Raw genomic sequence first — 22616 nt, forward strand, 5'->3', positions numbered from 1 at the left:
TGAGATAACAAACCTAAAATTTTACAACAGAATCCTGCAGATGAATATGTATGATTTATTCTCAAATTTGTAGTAAAACTGTGTGAGGCTTCAGGCAATGTCCGTATTGTATTTTCCAGCTAATAAATATAGTCACCTGCATGTTTTTCCTAACGCGCAGTTTTAGTTTTTTTATGTCATCTCAATAAATAATAAAAATGTATTCTAATTTATTGAGATGTATCTGTACATCTCTGGCAGACGTGTCACCCATTCATTGTTATGATGGGTCAGCGAAACCCCCCCATTCATGTGAGTCAGCTACAAAAAATGCTCCCATCCTTCTCTTTTGAACCATCTGTCCAACATGAGGCCATGTGGCCCTCAAAGGAACGGCCCGTCTCTTTGAAATGTCAAGTTTAATTGCTTGTTGGGATACAGAATTATAGTAGTCAACGATGGCAGAGACAGCTCGTAAATTAGAGCTTGTGTTTTACCCATGTACACAATAATTAATATACATCTCAATTTATGCTGAACTAACAATTTGCATTTTTTTTTTTTTTAGGTCATGTAACCATCTTGCCTGTGAGGCAAGAGAGAAGAGCTTATTTGGTATCCCTCCAGGACATGATGCAGGTCTGCTTGGGCGAATCTTGTTGGTTCGCTCCAGAGATCCTTGCATTCATCCAGGTCTGTGCACAACGCTGATGCAGCAAAATCTCAAGTCGGCTTTGGAGTTCATGGCTTCCGTTGGAATGCTCTCAGGTCTACAAACAAAAATCCATCCAAAATTGAGACCCGGGGACACGTTAGCTACGAGGTGGCGTTAATGACCACAAAACGGAAACTTTGCGTTGGGTTTAGTTATTTCAGTGTTTGAGGTGTGGGGCAGAGGCAGCGGCCTCCTGTTCTCCTTGACCCACCTGCTCAACCTGTTAATAGAAATCAGTGTGTGTGTGTGTGTATCTAGTAATCAGGTGGCCGGTAGTTGTGCTAAAGCTCCGGTTCACAGTTCAACAGCTGTAAACAAGTAAATGAATAAATACACTTACCAGGTACGGCAGCTTTCTTCTTTCACCGTTTTCCAACCCTGCTCGGTCACGGGACTGATAACACGCCGTGAGAAAAAGCTCAGGGACGCAAGTCCTATTCTCGACACTGATCGCCTGTCACCACGCGAGTGTCGCTTGTAGTTCAACTCTCCCAAATCCGAGCGAACCGGTGAAGGAGGCAAATGCTCACGTGCCTCCCCCACTCGTGCCACGTCAAATGTGTCATACGTGCCGCCCGGCATGGATTCACATCTATTCGCGTGAACTGCATCGACTTTCTCTGTTATTCACGCGGCGTGAATCGCCCAAAACGAATCGGTGTGAACGCTGCATACATCTGTATTAGAACCATGTCATGATTGGTTGCAACTCCCCTTTGGCTCCACCAGGTGGACATTTACGGTACATCTGATTTATCATGTTATTTTTCTGGACCTGTATTCAATCAATAACTTGGGCATATTTTGTATCTTGAATCATATTTTTCCTACATATATATATATATACATACACAGACAGACACTATACACTATAGTGTACATTTATTTACTCACTGTAAGGAGTAGAGAGTACAGATGTTTGGGTTTAAAAAGTAAGGCGCAAGACTAAAAAGTCACCACAAAAATAAATACAGATATGTGAAAAATCTACTTGAGTCCAATCAATTACAAATCAATTACATACCCGTTACATGTAACATCCTCTCAGCTGCCTGAGGTTCCTTTCGCTCTGCATCTGGTTGCTAGTCTTTTTAGCTAACTCTGGAAGGGCTCCCCCCCCCCCCCTTCTCATTTTCCCAAAGGTGGAACAAAAAAAATGTCAGCAAAGCTCCTAAAGCCCAAGCTAACACGTCAGCGCAAGGCTGCGGGGTTGTGACCGGTGACCGGCTGGCTCCGTGTGTGCCCGCGAGTGCACGGCGAATGATTCATTCCTCGTGGGTCACACCTCCCGTGTCAGGTTATTCTTCCTGGGAAGTACACACCATATTATTCTCTGTTTTAAGTTTAGTTTTTACAGTAAACTAACTGGGAGTGGGAACAAACCGCTTGAAACAAGCACACTTTGACTCATACTGGACTGGTTCGCTCAGGGCTAAACTGTTTCATGATGTTATAAAGCTCACTGCCGCCATCTAGCGGTTGAGGGTCGTAACTCAAATCATTGCTCGCAACGCACGGCTTTTAAAACCGCTCAAACAAAGGCCGAGTTGAAGACTTGAAGATCAAAAAACTTTAAAGTTGGGTCACTCATAATTCGAGGTGCCGCTGCATTTAAAATGTTTCGGAGATATTGAATTTTTAGTTCATATTAGCTGTCATAAATCATGATCTTGACAAAAACAAAATATTTGCCCATGCGTTTCATTCATATAACAATTTGAATTTAGCTACTGAAATAGTTTTCCAGGATGCATTGAGATGCACCTGTATGTAAAAATCGAAACAATTCTTTTACATTTGCTGTGAAAACATCTGGGTCGAACACCAAAATACGAATATGACAAGTGAGAACATTTCCGAGTCTATTTCCAGGTACTTACAGAATCTGAACGACAAATTTGACTTTGTTTGAACACGCCCATTTCTCATGTGAGCAAAAGTGTAGGAACAAAAGAATAATTTAAAAGTTTGGCGATGTCAGTGATTCACGGGGTTAATTCATTTTATTGCTTTGAGCTAATGATTTCAATATTAACTATAAACTTCACTGCTCACGTAAACATTTGGTGCTGTTACATACAACGCTTTCTTCCAGGTTGGGTATCAGGTCCCGCATATTCTCGATTCGCAAATGTTTAGGGAAACCTATCTTCCGTTATTTGCTGTTTTAAGGCCATAGCCATGTCTGATTGAAAAGTAGCGGGTCGCTGCCATTTTGTGTGTTCCCGAGCCAATTATAAACCCATAACTTTTCTGTCCCTACCCTCTGCGAGTAGTGGGGGAACGCGACCTGGAAAGAAAAGCTGCAATTTGGAGCTCTTGCCAAAGTATTGGAACGGCGAGGCCAGTTCCTGTATGTTTTGCTGTATTCTGAAAACATTTGGGTCGCATCAGATAAATATGATCTGAAAATGATATGATGCCGCAGTGTTTTGGACTCCCTCTGAGGAATGGACAATGTCATGTAGGATCCACCATTTCATTCTGGGAACACGGCTGTTTAACACTCTTGCTCCAGCTGTGCTTCATTCCTCAATTGGTGCCCCAGATGGATGCCATCATCCTCCTTCAGACTTTCCTCCTCTGTGGGTGTCCATTGCACTATTCCCTCCTGACGTTCCAAAACGCCATTCTGCTCTTTCACATGTGCTTGCAGTCCACAGTTTCCCACATTGCCTTCTTCCACCTTCTGCCTCTCCAGCTCCTCCTCAGTGGCCTGAAGCTGCAACTGCTGCATTAGTTCTTCCAGCTTGAGGGCTTTGCGTAGCTCGTTTTGTTGGATGATGGCGCAAAGGTGCTCTGTCAGCTGCTCCTTAATGTCGGTTTTCTTGTGTAGGTCCAACTTGGCCATGACATACTCTGTCTCGGCCTTGTCGTACCTCTTTCTGCAAGGAAAAAAAAAAAAAGAAAAGAAAAGAAAAAGAATGCTAAACCACAAAATAAACAAAACAAAAAAGACCAAGATAAATGTCACATGGCCTGTTACATTCAGTAAAACAACTTCACTAACAACTAAAATATTGACATTTTTAGGCACGCCGCACACTGTGCAATTTCTTTCCATCATGAAAAGGACAGCTAAGCCCTCGGGCGCACAGTTCTGCAAAAGAAGAAAAGCGGAGGAGTAAAAGAAGTCAAAATATAAAAAGGTAACATGTCAACATATTTTCAAAATATCGTTTCGTGTAAAGAACATGTTTGAGCTAGCTAGCTTGAAATAAAGCAAGCATTAGCTTAACACGCTGATGTCGGGTGACCAGACGTCCTCTTTTAGCGGACAGGTCCTCTTTTTTGAGATGTAAAAATGTGTCCAGCTGAAATTTCAAACTAGTCAGGGATTCTTGAAGTACTTCAAGAATCCCTGACTAGACAGACAGCCAGCTCTAGGAAGGGTTCTGGTCATCCCAAACGGTTTCCGTTTAAGGATTATGGAGGCCACTGTGCTCTTAGGAACTTTTAGTGCAGCAGAATTTTCAATTCTGTCTCTGAGCTCTTCAGGCAGTTCCTTTGACCTCATGATTCTCATTTGCTCTAACATGCACTGTGAGCTAATAGGTCTTATATAGACGGGGGGTGTGGCTTTCCTAATCAAGTCCAATCAGTATGATCAAACCCAGCTGGACTCCAGTGAAGGTGTAGAACCATCTCAAGGACGATCAGAAGAAATGGACAGCACCCGAGTTCAATATACGAGTGTCACAGTAAAGAGTCTGAATAATTATGGCTATGTTTATTTTTATTTTCAAAAATTTCAACAATTCCATTTTTTTTTCTGTCATTATGGAGTGCTGTGTGTACATTGAGGAAAAAAATGAACTTAAATGATTTTAGCAAACGGCTGCAATATAACAAAGGGTGAAAGATTTAAGGGGGTCTGAATACTTTCCATACCCACTGTATAGCACACCCACACACATTATACTGGTACTAAAAATACCCCAAAAAGGTATATTGTTTCATATAAATTGAAGCTATACCCGTTTAATTTGGCAAGATCTTTGTACCTTTAAATTATTTTGTCACCTTTGTGAAATTTAAAATGTCAGAAAATGAATAAAACCAATCTCGATCAGCAGAAAAATCATGTGATCGCCACGGAGGTAAGCGAGACGCATGCCTGCCCAAGTGTGTGAAAAACACCGGCCGAGACACAAGACTGGCGGCCACCGCGATCTCGTCCCTCGCTCCCACCCTTGTGAATGGAAGCGTCCGCTGGCGACGATGGCAAGCCTCGCCACTCCATCCATCACAGCCACATCAAAAATGACAAATGTAGCCAAGTAAAACAAAAAAACTAAATACAGTGCTGTGAAAAACTATTAACACTTTCTCTAGCTCTTCCGAGGGGATCCCGAGGCGTTCCCAGGCAAGCTGAGAGACTTAGTCTCTCCAGCGTATCCTGGGTCGTCCAAGGGGGCTCCTCCCGATGGGACGTGCCCGGAACACCTCACCAGGGACGCGTCCGGAACACCTCACCAGGGACGCGTCCAGAAGGCATCCTAAACAGATGCCCGAGCCACCTCATCTGGCTCCTCCCAATGCGGAGGAGCAGCGGCTCTACTCTGAGCCCATCCCGGATGACCGAGCTTCTCACCTTATCTCTAAGGGAGAGCCCGGTCACCCTGCGGAGGAAACTCATTTCGGCCGCTTGTATCCGGGATCTTGTTCTTTCGGTCATGACCCACAGCTCGTGACCATAGGTGAGGGTAGGAACGTAGATCGACTGGTAAATCGAGAGCTTCGCCTTTCAGCTTAGCTCCTTCTTCACCACAACGGACCGATACAAAGTCTGCATGACTGCAGACGCTGCACCGATCAGCCTGTCGATCTGCCGTTCCATTCTTCCCTCACTCGTGAACAAGACCCCAAGATATTTGAACTCCTCCACTTGGGGAAGGATCTCCTCTCCGACCTGGAGAGGGCACTCCACCCTTCTATGACTAAGGACCATGGTCTCAGATTTAGAGGTGCTGATCCTCGCTTCACAGTCGGCTTCAAACCGTTCCAGTGAGAGTTGGCGATCACGGCCTGATGAAGCCAACAGAACCACATCATCTGCAAAAAGCAGAGATGCAATACTGAGGCCACCAAACCGGATCCCCTCTACGCCTCGGCTGCGCCTAGAAATTCTGTCCATAAAAGTTATGAACAGAATGGGTGACAAAGGGCAGCCTTGGCGGAGTCCAACCCTCAGTGGAAACGAGTCTGACTGACTGCCGGCAATGCGTACCCAACTCTGACACCGGTCCTACAGGGCTCGAACAGCACGTATCAGGTGATTCGGTAACCCATACTGCTGAAGCGCCCCCCACAGGACTCCACGAGGGACACAGTCGAACGCCTTCTCCTAGTCCACAAAACACATGTAGACTGGTTGAGCGAAGTCCCACACACCCTTGTGGACCCTGCCGAGGGTGAAGAGCTGGTCCACTGTTCCACGGCCAGGACGAAAACAACACCGCTCCTCCTGAATCTGAGATTCAACTTCCCGACAGACCCTCCTCTCCAGCACCCCCTAATAGACCTTACCAGGGAGGCTGAGGAGTGTGATCCCCCTGTATTTGGAACACACCCTCCGGTCCCCCTTCTTAAGAAGAGGTACCACCCCCCCAGTCTGCCAATCCAGAGGGACTGTCCCCGATGTCCATGCGATGTTGCAGAGGCGTGTCAACCAGGACAGACCTACAATATCCAGAGCCTTGAGGAACGAATCTCATCCTCCCCCGGGGCTTTGCCACCGAGGATCTTTTGAACCACCTCAGTGACCTCAACCCCAGAGATAGGAGAGCCCACTCACCAATAGGGGGTGATCAGTTGACAGCGTCGTCCCTCTCTTCACCAGAGAGTCCAAGACATGCACCCGCAAGTCCGATGACACGACCTCAAAGTCGATCATCGAACGGTGACCTAGAGTGTGCTGGTGCCAAGTGCATGTGAGACACCCTTATGCTTGAACATGGTGTTCGTTATGGACAATCCGTGGTGAGCACAGAAGTCCAATAACAGAACACCACTCGGGTTCTGATCGGGGGGGCCGTTCCTCCCAATCACGCATTTCCAGGTCTCACCGTCATTGGCCACGTGAGCATTGAAGTCCTCCGGCTGAACGATGGAGTCCCCAGCGGGAGCACTCTCCAGCACCCCCTCCATGGACTCTAAAAAGGGTGGGTACTCTGAACTGCTGTTTGGTGCATAGGCAAAAATAACAGTCAGGACCCGTCCCGTCCCCCCCACCCGAAGGCGGAGGGAGGCTACCCTCGTCTACCGGGGTAAACCCCAACGTACAGCCGGGGGGGCAATAAGTATACCCACACCTGCTCGGCGCCTCTCACCGTGGGCAACTCCAGAGTGGAATAGAGTCCAACCCCTCTCGAGAGGACTGGTAGCAGAGCCCAAGCCGTTTGTGGAGGCGAGCCCGACTCGATCTAGTCTGAACTCCTCAACCTCACACACCAGCTCGGGCTCCTTCCCTGCCAGAGAGGTGGCATTCCATGTCCCGAGAGCGAGCTTCTGTAGCTGGGGATCGGATAGCCAAGGTCCCCGCCTTCGGCCACTACCCAGCTCGCACTGCACCTGACCCCTATGGCCCCTCCCACAGGGTGGCCGGGCCCCATGGGTGCAGGCCCGGCCACCAGGCGCTCCCCTTTGAGCCCCACCTCCAGGCCTGGCTCCAGAAGGGGGACCCGGTGACCCGCGTCCGGGCAAGGGTAACCTAGATCCATATATTTTGTTCGTCATAGGGGTTTATGGGGCTGTGCTTTCTCTGGTCCCTCGCCTAGGACTTGATTGCCATAGGTGACCCTACCAGGGGCGTGAAGCCCCAGACAACCTAGCTCCTAGGATCATTGGGACACACAAACTCCTCCACCACTATAAGGTGACGGCTCAAGGAAAGGGTCAGGTATAATATGAGTATAATTAGCACAACTACGTTACAGTGTCAGCAATTTCAAATCCAGTCATTAGCAAATGGTTTTGGTGTTCAAAGGTTTATGCATTCAAATGACAAACGACAGACCTTAAACCATGTCATTGACACATTTTGACCTATATTATGCAAAGGTGACAAAAACAGTCGGAAACAATTTATTCTGATGAAAGAACACCTTTAAATTTAAATATTGGTGGGAGAATTACTCGTTTCTGCATGTAAGCAAACAATGTTACCTGGCAGTCGTGTAGTCCCAGCTGGCTTGCTCTATCTTTCCTCTCAGAATGCTGATGTCAGTAGAAACCATGTCATCGAGGGCCTGCAGCTCTTTCTGGATTCTCTTCAGCTTCACCGCCTCAGCTTGAGTTTGTTTGGACCTACAAAGAACAACAACAGTGAGACTACAAACTTGTCAAGATGTTAGACATAGCCATAACCCTGGATTTCAAACCTTCTTAACATTTTATAGCCATGTTTGACTATCTGGAATTAACATTGAAGTCATCAACAAAGTCGTAATTTACCTTTTAAATATTTGGAAATTTAATTCAAGATATATGTAAAGTAGGGCCGATTTTAATTGGCCGCCATTAGCCCTTTTCTAATTTGCAAACATTGGCCGAATTTTTGCCGATTTTATTCATTTATTTTAACACATTCACACATTACAGGATAAGATAATCAATGACATTCAAACAATCAACAATACAGGAAAGAAACACAAAATAATGTAAAAACAGCCACAATGCACAAAACAAATCAGCTTATCAAATGCACACACAAAGACTTTGAGTGTTTAACTCTCCCTGTACATCATATTTAAAATGAAACTGTCAAAGATGACTTGTTTTGACATCTGAGAAAGGCTTCTCAGGTTTTTATTTTAAGCTATCACTTCATGGCAAAGAGAGTAACGCAGCCCTATGGGGGGCACAAGCCAGTGCAAACTGTATGCCGGTCCCAAGCTCGGATAAATGCAGAGGGTTGCATCAGGCAAGGGCATCCGGCTTAAAACTTTGCCAAACAAATATGAGCGTTCATCCAAACAATTCCATACCGGACCGGTCATGGCCCGGGTTAACAACGTCCGCCACCGGCACCGTTAACCTGCAGGGCGCCGGTGGAAATTCAGCTACTGTGGGTCAAAGAAGAAGAAGAAGAAGTGGAAAGCGGGTTCTTCGGCAGAAAGAAAAGAGGAAAGCACAGAGCTGAATGTGGGGACTTTGAATGTTGGGACTATGACAGGAAATTCTCGGGAGTTGGTTGACATGATGATTAAGAGAAAGGTTGATACATTGTGTGTCCAGGAGAGCATGTGGAAAGGCAGTAAGCCTAGAAGTTTAGGGGCAGGGTTGAAATTATTTTACCATGGTGTAGATGGGAAGAGAAATCGAGTCGAGTTATTTTAAAAGAAGAGTTGGCTCAGAACGTCTTGGATGTGAAAAGAGTATCAGATCGAGTGATGAGGCTGAAACTTGAAATTGAGGGTGTTATGTATAAATGTGATTAGTGGCTATGCCCCACAGGTAGGATGTGACCTACAGGTGAAAGATAAATCCTGGAAGGAGCTAGACAAAGTAGTTCTGAGCATCCCAGACAGAGAGAGAGAGAGAGAGAGACATGATTGGTGCAGATTGTAATTGACATGTTGGTGAAGGAAATAGGGGTGATGAAGAAGTGATGGGTAAGTACGGCATCCAGGAAAGGAACGTGGAGGGACAGATGGTGGTAGACTTTGCAAAAAGGATGCAAATGGCTGTAGTGAACACTGTTTTCCAGAAGAGGCTAGAACATAGGGTGACCTACAAGAGTGGAGGTAGAAGCACGCAGGTGGATTACATCTTGTGCAGATGATGTAATCTGAAAGAGGATACCAACTGTAATGTAGTGGTAGGGGTGAATGTGGCTAGACAGCATAGGATGGTGGTGGGGAGGAAGATTAGGAAGACAAAGGCAGAGAAGAGAACCATGTGGTGGAAGCTGAGACAGGACTGAGTGTTGTGCAGCTTTTCGGGAAGAGGTGAGACAGGCTCTCGGTGGACGGGAGGAGCATCCAGAAGACTGGACCACTGAAGCCAAGGTGATCAGAGAGGCAGGCGGGAGAGTACTTTGTGCATCTTCTGGCAGGAAAGGAGAGGAGACTTGGTGGTGGAACCTCACAGTACAGGAACTCATACAAGGAAAAAGGTTAGCTAAGAAGAAGTGGGACACAGAGGACCGAGGAGAGGCGAAAGGAATACATTGAGATGTGATATAGGGCAAAGGCCAAACAAGAGGTATATGATATGTATGCCAGGTAGGACACTAAAGAAGGAGTAAAGGATCTATACAGGCTGGTCAGACAGAGGAATAGAGATGGGAAGGATGTGTAGCAGGTTAGGGTGATTAAGGATAGAGATGGAAATGTGTTGACTGGTGCCAGTAGTGTGCTAGATAGATGGAAAGAATACTTTGAGGAGTTGATGAATGAGGAAAATGAGAAGGGAGAGTAGAAGAGGCAATTGTAGTGGACCAGGAAGTGGCAATGATTAGTAAGGGGGAAGTTAGAAAGGCATTAAAGAGGATGAAAAATGGAAAGGCAGCTGGCCCTGATGACATTCCTGTGGAGGTATGGAAGCATCTAGGAGAGGTGGCTGCAGAACAGCGGTGAGGTGTGCTGTAGGTGTGACTGCATCAGGGATCAGCCCTGAGCCCCTTCCTGTTTGCAGTGGTGATGGATAGGCTGACAGATGAGGTTAGACTGGAATCCCCATGGACCATGATGTTTGCAGATGACATTGTGATCTGCAGTGAAAGCAGGGAGCAGCTGGAGGAACAGTTAGAAAGATGGAGGCATGCACTGGAAAGAAGAGGAATGAAGATTAGCCGACGTAAAACAGAATATGTGCATGAATGAGAGGGGTGGTGGGGGAAGAGTGAGGCAAGAGGGAGAAGAGATAGCAAGGGTGGAGGACTTTAAATACTTGGGGTCAACCGTCCAGAGCAATGGTGAGTCTGGTCAGGAAGTCAAGAAACGGGTCTCAGCAGGTTGGAACGGGTGGAGGAAGGTATCAGGTGTGTTATGTGACAGAAGAGTCTCTGCTAGGATGAAGGGCAAAGTTTATAAAACAGTGGTGAGGCCAGCCATGATGCACGGATTAGAGAGCGTGGCACTGAAGAGACAAGGAGGAAGCAGAGCTGGAGGTGGCGGAAATGAAGATGTTTAGGTTTGCTCTCGCAGTGACCAGGTTGGATCAAATTAGAAATGAGCTCATCAGAGGGACGGCCGAGGTTCGATGTTTTGGTGACAAAGTTAGGGAGAGCAGACATGTCCAGAGGAGAAATAGTGAGTATAATGGTAGAAGGATGAGGAGGTTAGTAATTGCGACTAGTCAAAACGACATAGAGATAATCTGTAATTCTTTTTTGCCTCGTCAAAAGAAGATGACAGCTATCTGGAATGTCATTTCACCTAGGACAAATGACATCACTTTTGCCATTCATGTGTATGGGGTTTGTCATTACAGATAGCTACAATCCAATACCGGAGATCCGCTTGTGCATGACAGATATCTGCAAATTGATTGTAGATATCTGTAACTCCAGTTTGAAATATCTACATTTTGATTTCGCCAAGTCAAAACTTGATTTAGTATATCCAAAAAGGGATATTGTAGATATTTTGAACTGATCTGAAGTGGAGATATCTGGAACTGGAATTATAACTGGTCAGAATCCAGTGTTAACTTTGACAGCAAATTTTGTTTACAGACTTAGACCAAAAAAAAACAACAACAAATTTGTTTTAATTTTTTTTATTTTACCTTCACTTTCTGAAAGTCATTACCTTCACCTTGATCAGCGGTGACAGGGGGGTTGGTTGGGGGGGGCTCCATGTTCTGAATCACTGAATGTGCACAATGTTACACTGGTTTAAGTTTTTTTTTTTTTTTTATCCAGTAGAGTGTGTAAAAATAAATAGTTATATTTAAGTTCAAGAATTTTTGTATTATCAAGTATTTAAATACAATTTTAGTTTAGCTTTAGTGTGCAATACAATTTATTTTCCTATATTCAAACACTGAATGTTCACACCATGCATGTTACAGTGGTTTACAATATTAAAAGATAGCTTTTAGGAATACATCCCCTAGATGAATTTTCCCCCTGCAAGGGGAAGGAGAGCGGGTGGCTGTGAGGCTCACGGCATTAACAGTGTTGTGCCGGATCTCCAACGGCTTCTCTAACCGCTGGCAACAGGCCGCGGGGCGGCGGATCTCGTCCGTTTCGCTGCTGCCTCGCAACACAACATGCATGGGTGCCAAAGAGCAGGACACGTTGCCCAAATAAAACACATTACACCTTCAGGGAAGATGTATTATTTCAAGTTGCGGGCATACTTTCATGGCCGAAAGCTTGCTATACTGGTCGAACTGGGTGAAGTTATTTAAACAAGGAAGTACAATTCTGCCAAAAGGCCACTGCATGGGATAAGCGCACTTGGTGTTCATATACAGTGGTGTGAAAGTGTTTGTCACACTTCAATGTTTCCCGTCATCAAACTAATTTAAATATTAGTCAAAGACAACACGTAAACACAAAATGCAGTTCTTAAATGAAGGTTTTTATTACTAACTCATTCCCTGCCAATGCAGTCAAATCAACATTGTCCCCGATTATCGCGCGACCCGTCACTTTAAACCGCATCCACTCCTTGAAGTCAATGCACAATGGACATTGCAATATTAGTCATTCGAACTGCTCTGAGTGCTAGAGGACTGCATCTTTTTGCACAATTGTCAAAAAAAAAATAATAATGTACCGGCATTACCAGAAAACTATTAACCCTTTATTGCTCAGTGACTGTTTTTTGTCAATGTCTTTCTGTCTCCAAAGTGTTCTCTGTCAATTGACCGTCTGTTGTCGTACTAGAGCGGCTCCAACTACCGGAGACAAATTCCTTGTGTGTTTTTTGGACATATTTGGCAAATAAAGATGATTCTGACGTCATTCAGAATCGAGCTACTCCCTGCCAATGCCATCTAAGGATGTCAATGGTGTTTTTTTTTTTGTTTTGTTTTTTTAATGAGGACGGGTGGGAAAGGGTCTTGTGCAGTTTGTGTGATCGTCAAGCCTCTGGATAACTGCAATGAGGAATGGCACCATGTAGAAGGCAACGATGCCCTGAGGTAAACGTCGCTTCCTCAGAGGAAGGAGGAGGAGGCAGGGATGAGGGGACAGGACAATGAGAACGACAAATATAATGGCGGAAAAGAGCGAAGACAAAATGCAGCCATCCAAACACCAAAGGTATGAAAAAGGTGACAAAAGAAAACGTAGGGGTCTGGGGGGGAATCCACCGGGCCCCCGCAGATAATTTTATTTTGACATAAATTAAGCAATCTGGAAAAACTCTGAAGTTTCTTCATGCAGAAAAACATTTATTTACACTGCTCAAGTACATGTTGATGTACAAACTAAAGATTCAAATGAAATGTGCCTCATTTTTTTGCTTTGGCCTCCAACTTGAGCCAGGCCCATCTCCACCTGCACCTGATGCCTGCGTTAAACTGTGCCACATGAATACCAGTCTCCTCTTTCAGCACTCATTCTGGAAAATAATTTACTCAAATCACCGTTTCACTTCATTTTTCATTACTACCAATTTCAAAGGCTAATTCCAAATGCATCCTTCAGGAAAATATAAAGTACAATATTTTTCTGTTTTTATTGGCCATTTCTGAATTTGAAGTTAGTTCATTCTGTCTTGTGGCATAATCCCTAACATCGCTTAATACATTTAACAATAATCCCTAACATCGCTTAACATCCGTAAACTAATTAGATAATTGTAGGCGCGTTTCCTAATAAATACAAAATGTACTAGCGGATCAGCTCTTGTCGCCGATGTTACGTGTGCTTCGCGGTTCCGCCGGGACCATAACCAGGGCCACGACCCGCAGCACCTCAACGCGAAAATACAAAAGACCAGTGCAACAAATACGATACTGGCTGATCTGATGAGCAAAAATGTTGCTTAAGCGTTAAGCGTAGCAATAGAGGATGACCGCTCCAGCGGTAGGTAGAGTAGCCAAATATTGTACTCAAGTAAGAGTACTGTTACTTGACGATAATGTGACTACTCAAAAAGTAGTCCTCCAAATAAATACTTAACAGTAAAAAGTACACAGCGATATAATTACTCAAGTACTGAGTAAACAGCACAAAAAACTAAATTCAAGACATTTTGCAATTTAGTGCACGGTGCTTTCTCAAGTTATAAGTGAGCTGAAATATCCACATTTGAGCAGACAGTGCCAGACAAATACTACAATCCATCAAACTTGTTGTTTTTGTTCGTCTAAATGTAAAGACTGGCGCGCTGTTGGCTTCATAGTAACGACGACCTTCCGAAAATGGTGGCCATTTAGGCACGCCGATCAGCCGGGCAGGTTTATCTATTGTTAATACCTATGCCCGGGAAGCCCAATAGAAGACGTTGAGTGACGTTTGATTGGTGAACTAGACGTAAACGTCACTCGCGGTTTAATTAGATTGGCGCAAAGAGCGCCCGATCCGGAAATACCGGTAGTCGTCTCGCCCACGAAACAGTTGATAAATAAGCAATAATTGATAAATAAAAGTAGCGAGTGACATTTAGATCATTGTAACTGAGTAAAAGTACCGTTACCGCTCGCTGCCAGCGTTCAAGGAGTACGAAACAGCCTATGACGACAGCAAACCCCCCCCGACCCCCAGGAAAAAGTCATCGGATCTATAAAATTCACATAAATTGGCTATTTTGAGTTCAAAATGGCGAATTTCGCCAAAAGCTGACTGACTTGCATGTATAAATATTTCCCCAATTTTTTTTTTTAAAGCTTTCGGTACCAGAATTTATTGCGCCAAGGTATGAAAAATATTCCTGCTACCGTGGGTGAGATGCTCTTGGCCGCTTGCCATCCGAGCTTCATCCCAAGACCCTTCGGATAATATGGAGATGAAGGTCACTCATTTGGAGCTCGCGTTAGCTACATTTAGCGAGCACACACGCTCCTTCAATCCTTGTTACATAAAAACATTATTTAGTCTCACGAGTTCACATTACAATGTAACATCTGTTGCCAGTACTGATTTGAATTTTGCATTTTCAGCTCATCCATCTTGCAGTAATGGAACACCCACGAGTCAAATGGATTGCGAAAAAAAATGTAATTTTTTTTTTTATACCCTTGGAAAACACATCAATAAAAAGTATTCTCTAGTAATCGTATGAATTTTTTAAAAACTTACAGGTTATGCATCCGGCAGACGTTCGATTCCCATTCCAGTACGCAGTGCAGACAAAAAAAAAGGTAAATGAAAGCATTTTTTCCCCTCCACGGCCCACGACAGCAATTTCAACGATGTATTTTTGTAGTAATAGTTGCGTTTCTAAACTGCGCAGGTTGTGCTTCGAACAGAAGTAGGGACTGGTTTCAAGGACAATGACAACCACACAAGATCCCAGTCACCGCCACCAAAGAATAACATGCAGATGTGGATAAAACTTTTACTAATTTTATGCACAAGGTAATAAAAACCTGGACTATTGAGCAAACGGTGGGGAAGGAGAATTTGGAGGAAAAAAGTGTGGGAGCTCCATTTGTTCATGCATTTTTGTCTAATGGAAATTCTGTTCATCGTTATACTTAAAAGTTAAAAGTACTTTCTCAGTGTTGTTTTATGTACAGATCTTCGAGATTTTCACGAAAGAAAAAAAATATTGGTGTCAATGTTCTGCTTGATCTGTCTGCTTTCACAAAAAGGTTGTTTTCGCAGTTTTTTTTTCCCTCTAGAAACAGATTTGGCTGAAAGTACCCTCTATTTGACATACTGTTCTAGTAATCAGCAAAGGAAGAGAAACCTTTTCTGACAAAAGAAGAGAGTGATCTTTCTTTTGGTGGTTTTTGATGTAAATAGTCATCGTACACAATATTCTGTGGGGCTTGAAAAATGAGTGAAATTGCTCAAAAATGCTTGGCAGTCTTGGGGTTCCCTGCTCAGGAAACAGCTGGCAGCGAATGAGTTAAGGGAGGGGGGGAAAAAAAAAAAAAAAAAAAAAAAAATTCCAAACCTACGTCACCCTATGTGGAAAAAATGATTGCCACCCACCCTACCGGTAAAACAGCTGGTATCATACCAGAGTTAAATTTCTATAGCCACACCCAGGCCTGATACTGCCATACCTGTTCTTGATGAAGAAATCACTTAACTAGGACCTGCCTGACAAAATGAAGTAGACCTAAAGATCTTCAAAAGCTAAACATCATGCCGAGATCTAACGAAATTCAGGAACAAATGAGAAAGTATGGATAAGGTTGTAAAGAAATTTCTAAAGCTTTGGGATTCCAGCGAACCACAGTGAGAGCAATTATCCACAAATGGCAAAAACATAACAGTGGTGAACCTTCAAAGGAGTGGCCGGCCGGCCAAAATTACCCCAAGAGCGGAGCGACGACTCATCCAAGAGGTCAAAAAAGACCTCATAAAAACCAGAGAACTCCAGGCCTCACTTGCCTTACTCAGTGTTCATGACACCACCACAAGAAAGAGTCTGGGCAAAAACGGCCTGCATGGCAGAATTCCAAGGCTAAAGCACTGCTGAGCAAAAAGAACATTAAAGCTCGTCTCAATTTTACCAGAACACATCTTGTTAATCCCCAAGGCTTTTGGGGGAAAATACTGTGGTCTGACAAGACAAAAGTTATACTTTTTGAAAGGGGTGTGTCTTATTACATCTGGCGTAAAAGTAACACCGTATATCAGAAAAAGAACATCATACCAATCATACCATATATATATGGTAATGGTCTGGGGCTGTTTTGCTTCGTCAGGACCTGGAAGAATTCCTGTGATAAATGGAACCATGAATTGTGCAGTCTACCAGAAAATCCTGACGGAGAATCTCAGACCGTCTGTTTGTGACCTCAAGCTGAAACAAACTGAGGTTCTGCAGCAGGACAATGATCCAAACACACCAGCAAGTCAACCTCTGTATGGCTGAATAAAACAAAATGAAGACAATGGAGTGTCCTAGTCAAAGTCCTGCCCTGAATCCTATTGAGATACTGTGGCATGACCTTAAAGGTGGTTAATGCGCAAAAACCCAATGTGGCTGAATTTCAACAATTCTGCAAAGATGAGTGGGCCAAAATTCCTCCACAGTGCAGTAAGAGACTCATTGCAAGTTGATTGCAGTTGTTGCTGCTAAGGGTGGCCCAACCAATTATTAGGTTTAGGGGTCAATCACTTTTTCCACAGAGGGTCATATCGGTTTGGATTTTTTTTTCAGCCTTAATAATAAAAAACATTTTTAAAATTTTGTTTTGTGTTGCCCCTCCTTGAGAAGTCACCTAATCATGGTGAAGGGGTTTGTGTGTCCCAATGATCCCAGGAGCTAAGTTGTCTGGGGCTTCACGCCCCTGGCAGGGTCACCCATTGCAAACAGGTCCTAGGTGAGGGACCAGACAAAGCACGGCTCAAAGACCCCTTATGACGAAGACAAAATATGGACTCAGGTTTCCCTTGCCCGGATGCGGGTCACCGGGGCCCCCCCTCTGGAGCCAGGCCTGCAGGTGGGGCTCAAAGGAGAGCACCTGGTGGCCGGCCCGGTGCAATGCGAGCTGGGCGGTGGCCGAAGGCGGGGACCTTGGCGATCCAATCCCCGGCTACAGAAGCTGGCTCTAGGGACGTGGAATGTCCGAGCTGGTGTGTGAGGTCGAGAAGTTCCGACAAGATAGAGTCAGACTCACCTCCACGCACAGCTTGGGCTCTGGTACCAGTCCACGAGAGAGGGGTTGAACTCTCTTCCACTCTGGAGTTGCCCATGGTGAGAGGCGCCGAGCAGGTGTGGGTATACTTATTGCTCCCCGGCTCGGCACCTGTACGTTGGGGTTCACCCCGGTGGACGAGAGGGTAGCCTCCCTCCGCCTTCAGGTGGGGGAGACGGGTTCCTGACTGTTGTTTGTGCCTATGCACCAAACAGCAGTTCAGAGTACCCACCCTTTTTGGAGTCCTTGGAGGGGGTGCTGGAGGGTGCTCCCACTGCGGACTCCATCGTTCTGCTGGGGGACTTCAATGCTCACGTGGGCAATGACAGTGAGACCTGGAAGGGCTTGATTGGGAGGAACGGCCCCCCCGATCAGATGTCCATAACGAACACCGTGTTCAAGCATAAGGGTGTCCACACGTGCACTTGGCACCAGGACACCCTAGGTCGCAGTTCGATGATCGACTGTGGTCGTGTCATTGGACTTGCGGGCGCATGTCTTGGACACTCGGGTGAAGAGAGGGGCGGAGCTGTCAAATGATCACCACCTGGTGGTGAGTTGGCTCCGATGGTGGGGGAAGATGCCGGTCCGACGTGGCAGGCCTAAACATATTGTGAGGGTCGGCTGGGAACGCCTGGCAGAAGGAGTTTCAACTCCCACCTCCGACAGAACTTTGCTCATGTTTCGGGGGAGGCGGTGGACATCGAGTCCGAGTGGAACATGTTCCGCGCCTCCATTGCTGAGGCGGCCGACCGGAGGTGTGGCCGTAAGGTGGTAAGGTAAGGTGGTGCCTGTCGAGGCGGCAATCCCCGAACCCGTTGGTGGAAACCAACGGTGAGGGATGCCGTCAAGCTGAAGAAGGAGTCCTATCGGGCCTTTTTGGCCTGTGGAACTCCTGAGGCAGCTGATGGGTACCGGCTGCCCAAGCGGACTGCAGCTTTGATGGTCGCTGAAGCAAAAACTCGGGCATGGGAGGAGTCCGTGAGGCCATGGAGAAAGACTTTCGGACGGCTTCGAGGAAATTCTGGTCCACCATCCGGCGTCTCAGGAAGGGGAAGCAGTGCACCATCAACACTGTGTATAGTGGGGATGGGCGCTGCTGACCTCGACTCGGGACGTTGTGAGCCGGTGGGGAGAATACTTCGAAGACCTCCTCAATTCCACCGACACGCCTTCCCATGAGGGAGCAGAGTCTGGGTTCTTTGAGGCGGGCTCTCCTATCTCTGGAGTTGAGGTCACCGAGGTGCTTAAAAAGCTTCTCCATGGCAGGGCCCGGGGGTGAATGAGATTCGCCCAGAGTTCCTCAAGGCTCTGGATGTTGTAGGGCTGTCCTGGTTAACACGCCTCTGCAACATCGCGTGGACATTGGGGACAGTGCCTCTGGATTGGCAGACTGGGGTGGTGGTCCCGCCTTTTTAAGAAGGGGGACCAGAGGGTGTGTTCCAACTACAAGGGGATCACACTCCTCAGCCGCCCTGGTCTGTGTGTGGACGTGTGGACACCCGTATGCACGTGTGGACACCCGTATGCTTGAACATGGTGTTTGTTATGGACAATCCGTGATGAGCACAGAAGTTCAATAACAGAACACCGCTCGGGTTCTGATCGGGGAGGCCGTTCCTCCCAATCACGCCCTTCAAGGTCTCACCGTCATTGCCCACGTGAGCATTGAAGTTCCCCAGCAGAATGATGGAGTCCCCAGCGGGAGCGCTCTCCAGCAACCCCTCCAAGGCCTCCAAAAAGGGTGGGTACTATGAACTGCTGTTTGGTGCATAGGCACAAACGATAGTCAGGACCCAAGCCCCCACCCGAAGGCAGAGGGAGGCTACCCTTTCGTCCACCGGGGTGAACCCCAACGTACTGGCGCCAAGCCGGGGGGGCAATAAGTATACCCACACCTGCTGAGCACCTCTCACCATGGGCAACTCCAGAGTGGAAAAGAGTCCAACCCCTCTCAAGAGGACTGGTACCAGAGCCCAAGCCGTGTGTGGAGGCGAGCCCGACTATATCTCGTCGGAACTTCTCAACCTCACACACGAGCTCCTTCCCTGCAAGAGGTGACTTTCCACGTCCCTAGAGCCAGTTTCTATAGCCGGGGATCGGATCGCCAAGGTCCCCACCTTTGGCCACGGACCAGCTCGCACTGCACCTGACCCCTATGGCCCCTCCCACAGGCGGTGAGCCTATGAGAAGTGCAATACAAGTTTAAATATTTAACTAACATAAGATGAGAGAGGGCAGGAATGTATGGCGGCAAACAGCAACCATTATACGTCATCAATCCCCGCATGCAAAAACGCCAGCAACAACAAATAAATATTTTTCTAATTTAGAAGAATAGTTATATGTCATGCTATTTCAAAAGGAGAGATCAGTCGTTGCATTTTAAGAACTATTTGTCATTACAATCAGGATTCCCTTTAAGGAATGTTAAGGTATGACTATGCAATTAACACACACGGATCTACCTTGTTATTTGGACCAAACATTTATTTCCTCAAAAGTAATATCAGCTGTGCCATTACTGCAAAACTAAAACTATTTGACTGCAACTCAAGTATTAAAAGGAAAAAAAACAATGCACAATCCTGCAGCTGTGTTAAGTAGATTTCCTGAGTTCTGGGAGGCCTTGACGGTAACATGTGACATGATTGGATTAGAAGACCAGGGGGTGGGAGAGAGAGGAAGGAGCCAGAGGGAGCAATTGTTTGTGCGTGAGACACGCGTGCCAGACAAAACAGTGGGGAAGTCATGGGACTGAGCAGATTTATTGACACCAAGTGAAGTCGTGTTTGTAGTGATTTATGAGTTAAAATGTTCACCTGTGCGTGGACTACAAGATGCCTGGGCTGTAAATGTCTCTTCAAATTGGTCGGGCTTCTGACACTAAACAAGCATACAGTGCCCGTGTACGTTCCCGGCCGCATGCGTCTCCTTACCACAGTTCTCTTCCTGGTCATCCAAGTTGTCAACGCCCCCCGCCTCTTCAACAAAACTAGTTCTGATTGGATCTCATCTTTGGCAGATATTTCCGTCTCGTTTGTATTCGTCGACAAACACATCAATACATTTCGTCATCGGCTTAGTGCCCGGAAATTAATTGTTATGGGATAGTCGTCGTCGGGGGGGGGGGGGGGGGGGGGGGGGGGGAGGTCGTTCACTATGACAAAATATTTTCATCAAAAAACATTGACATTGTCAGAATCAAATTGTAGCTACCTCAAACTGGAGTTGGCGATATCTACAATTCTGTCACGGATACTTCAAAGTGGGCTATCTGGAATTGCGCGCATATATATATATATATATATATATATATATATATATAAATAAAACTAACCACTTACTTTTCAGCTATAGTTTTCGCAAGCAGAGCCCTCTTGTACTTGTTCCTCTCTTCGATGATCTTTTGTTCCTGTTGCAGTTGCTCCAGGCGAGTCTTGCCTCGACTGCAAAAGGAGGACCAAATTGTGGGCAACGTATTTATACAACAAATCTTTTTAAATTGGGGGGGGGGGGGGGCACACACACACAAGGTCATTAACGATAAACAGTCTGGGTCAAATTTGACCGAAGATAGTAAGGGCGGAAAAGAAACTACTAACAGTGCAATCTCTTCTATTTCCAGCTCCTTCACCTCCGGATTTTGCGTCTTTTCTTGCGTCCGTTCCTCGCCGAGACTCTGGCGCACATTCCTTTTAGCAGCCGGACCTCCAGGTGCAATGTCCTCGCGCTCACCTCTCGAAGGCACGATATTGAGCTGCTGCTCGGGTTGAAGTTCATGGGACGCAAATGCAGTACTTGCCCGAGCGGCTTGCTGCAAGGCTTTGTCACGTTGCGATTGTTGCCGACTCCGGTTGGGCGGTCGTAGTTTGCGCTTGCCTGCTATCACGGAGTCTGGAACGACGACAGAAAGTGCCGTATTTTCTTTGCGGCAAATCCAAAGAGACCAAAACAAAAAAAACAAAAACAAAATGGAAGGTGACATGAAGAGCGATTACCTTTTTGCTGCAATTTCCGCAGTTCATCTTCTGAAAACCCAGGCCAGCCACTCATGATATAGTTTGGAATTTCCGCTAACAAAAAAGCGATTTAAAAAAAATAAATTAAAAAAACAAAAAAGCATCAGAGAACGCAAGGACAATGCCAATCACAACACCACAGCGTTACCACTCGGCAGCCATTTTTATTTGCCACGTCAAGGAAGGACCAGCAAAGCAACGAGGTTGTCCAAGGTCTGGCCTGAATGAAAAACAAATAACTGCAGCATAAAAGAGAAAGTGAACGACTGCTGCTGTACTATCCATCCATCCATCCATTTCCTGTACTGCGGGCGTGCTGGAGCCTATCCCAGCGGGGTACACCCTGAACTGGTCGCCAGCCAATCACAGGGCACAGATTAAAATAAAAATAAAAAAAAAACATTTGCACTCACATTCACACCACGGGCAATTTAGAGTTTATATACATATATATATATATATATATATATATATATATATATATCAGCCATTATCTACACTGCAGGATGTAGAACTAGTGGTTGGGACTTCACGTTTCCAACTACGATGACATTTTGCAATTTGTTGCCAGTGTATTCCGCTGTGTTGAATGATTTAATCCATTCATCGACTTTTTGGTCTTCGCCGTGGTCGCTTTGTGTCCAGTGGTATCCAGTTGATTCTTTCTGCGGTCCACCTTTTGTCGCCAATGCTTATTTTCAACATTTGGCGTTCCATGTTCCTTTGGCTTACACTTTGTATAATCTTTGTATAACTTTGGCATTCGTAGTCCAAGTTTCACTACCATAAGTGAGGACTGGTAAAATACATTGATCGAAAACTTTTCTTTTCAAGCAAATGGGAAGATTGTTCTTGAATATAACACTAAGGCTTCCATAAGCCTGCCATGCAAGCTTTATGCGGCGTTCAACTTCAGTGATTGTATTTCCATCCATTGTTTCAAGTTGGCCTAAATAGATGTAGTTGTCGACCGCGTCGAGGACATAGTCCTCCATTTGGATGTCTTTTTGTGGACAGTAACGATTAAACATGACCTTCGTTTTTGCATTTGTTCATTTTCACCACACAATATCGACATTTTTATCAACAAAGTGAATCATATGTTTTGATCAAAGATAGTTAAAAACGTTTGACAAAATCAGAATCATCTTTATTTGCCAAGTATGTCCAAAAAACAC

General features: G+C 45.6%; 1 protein-coding gene across 1 annotated transcript; it reads right to left on the minus strand.

Moving 5' to 3' along the window:
• Positions 1–762: 762 nt before the first annotated feature.
• gorab (golgin, rab6-interacting) lies at positions 763–21714 on the minus strand. The gene is made up of 5 exons (XM_061683363.1): positions 21418–21714; positions 21022–21313; positions 20764–20865; positions 7862–8002; positions 763–3579 (listed from the first exon to the last, which is right to left on the minus strand). Exons 1-5 carry the CDS (start codon positions 21470–21472, stop codon positions 3195–3197), a joined length of 975 nt encoding a protein of 324 aa, XP_061539347.1. The 5' UTR covers positions 21473–21714; the 3' UTR covers positions 763–3194.
• Between the last annotated feature and the right edge of the window lie 902 nt (positions 21715–22616).

Source organism: Phycodurus eques, chromosome 8, assembly GCF_024500275.1.
Source record: "Phycodurus eques isolate BA_2022a chromosome 8, UOR_Pequ_1.1, whole genome shotgun sequence".
In the NCBI taxonomy this organism is placed as follows: Eukaryota; Metazoa; Chordata; class Actinopteri; order Syngnathiformes; family Syngnathidae; genus Phycodurus; species Phycodurus eques.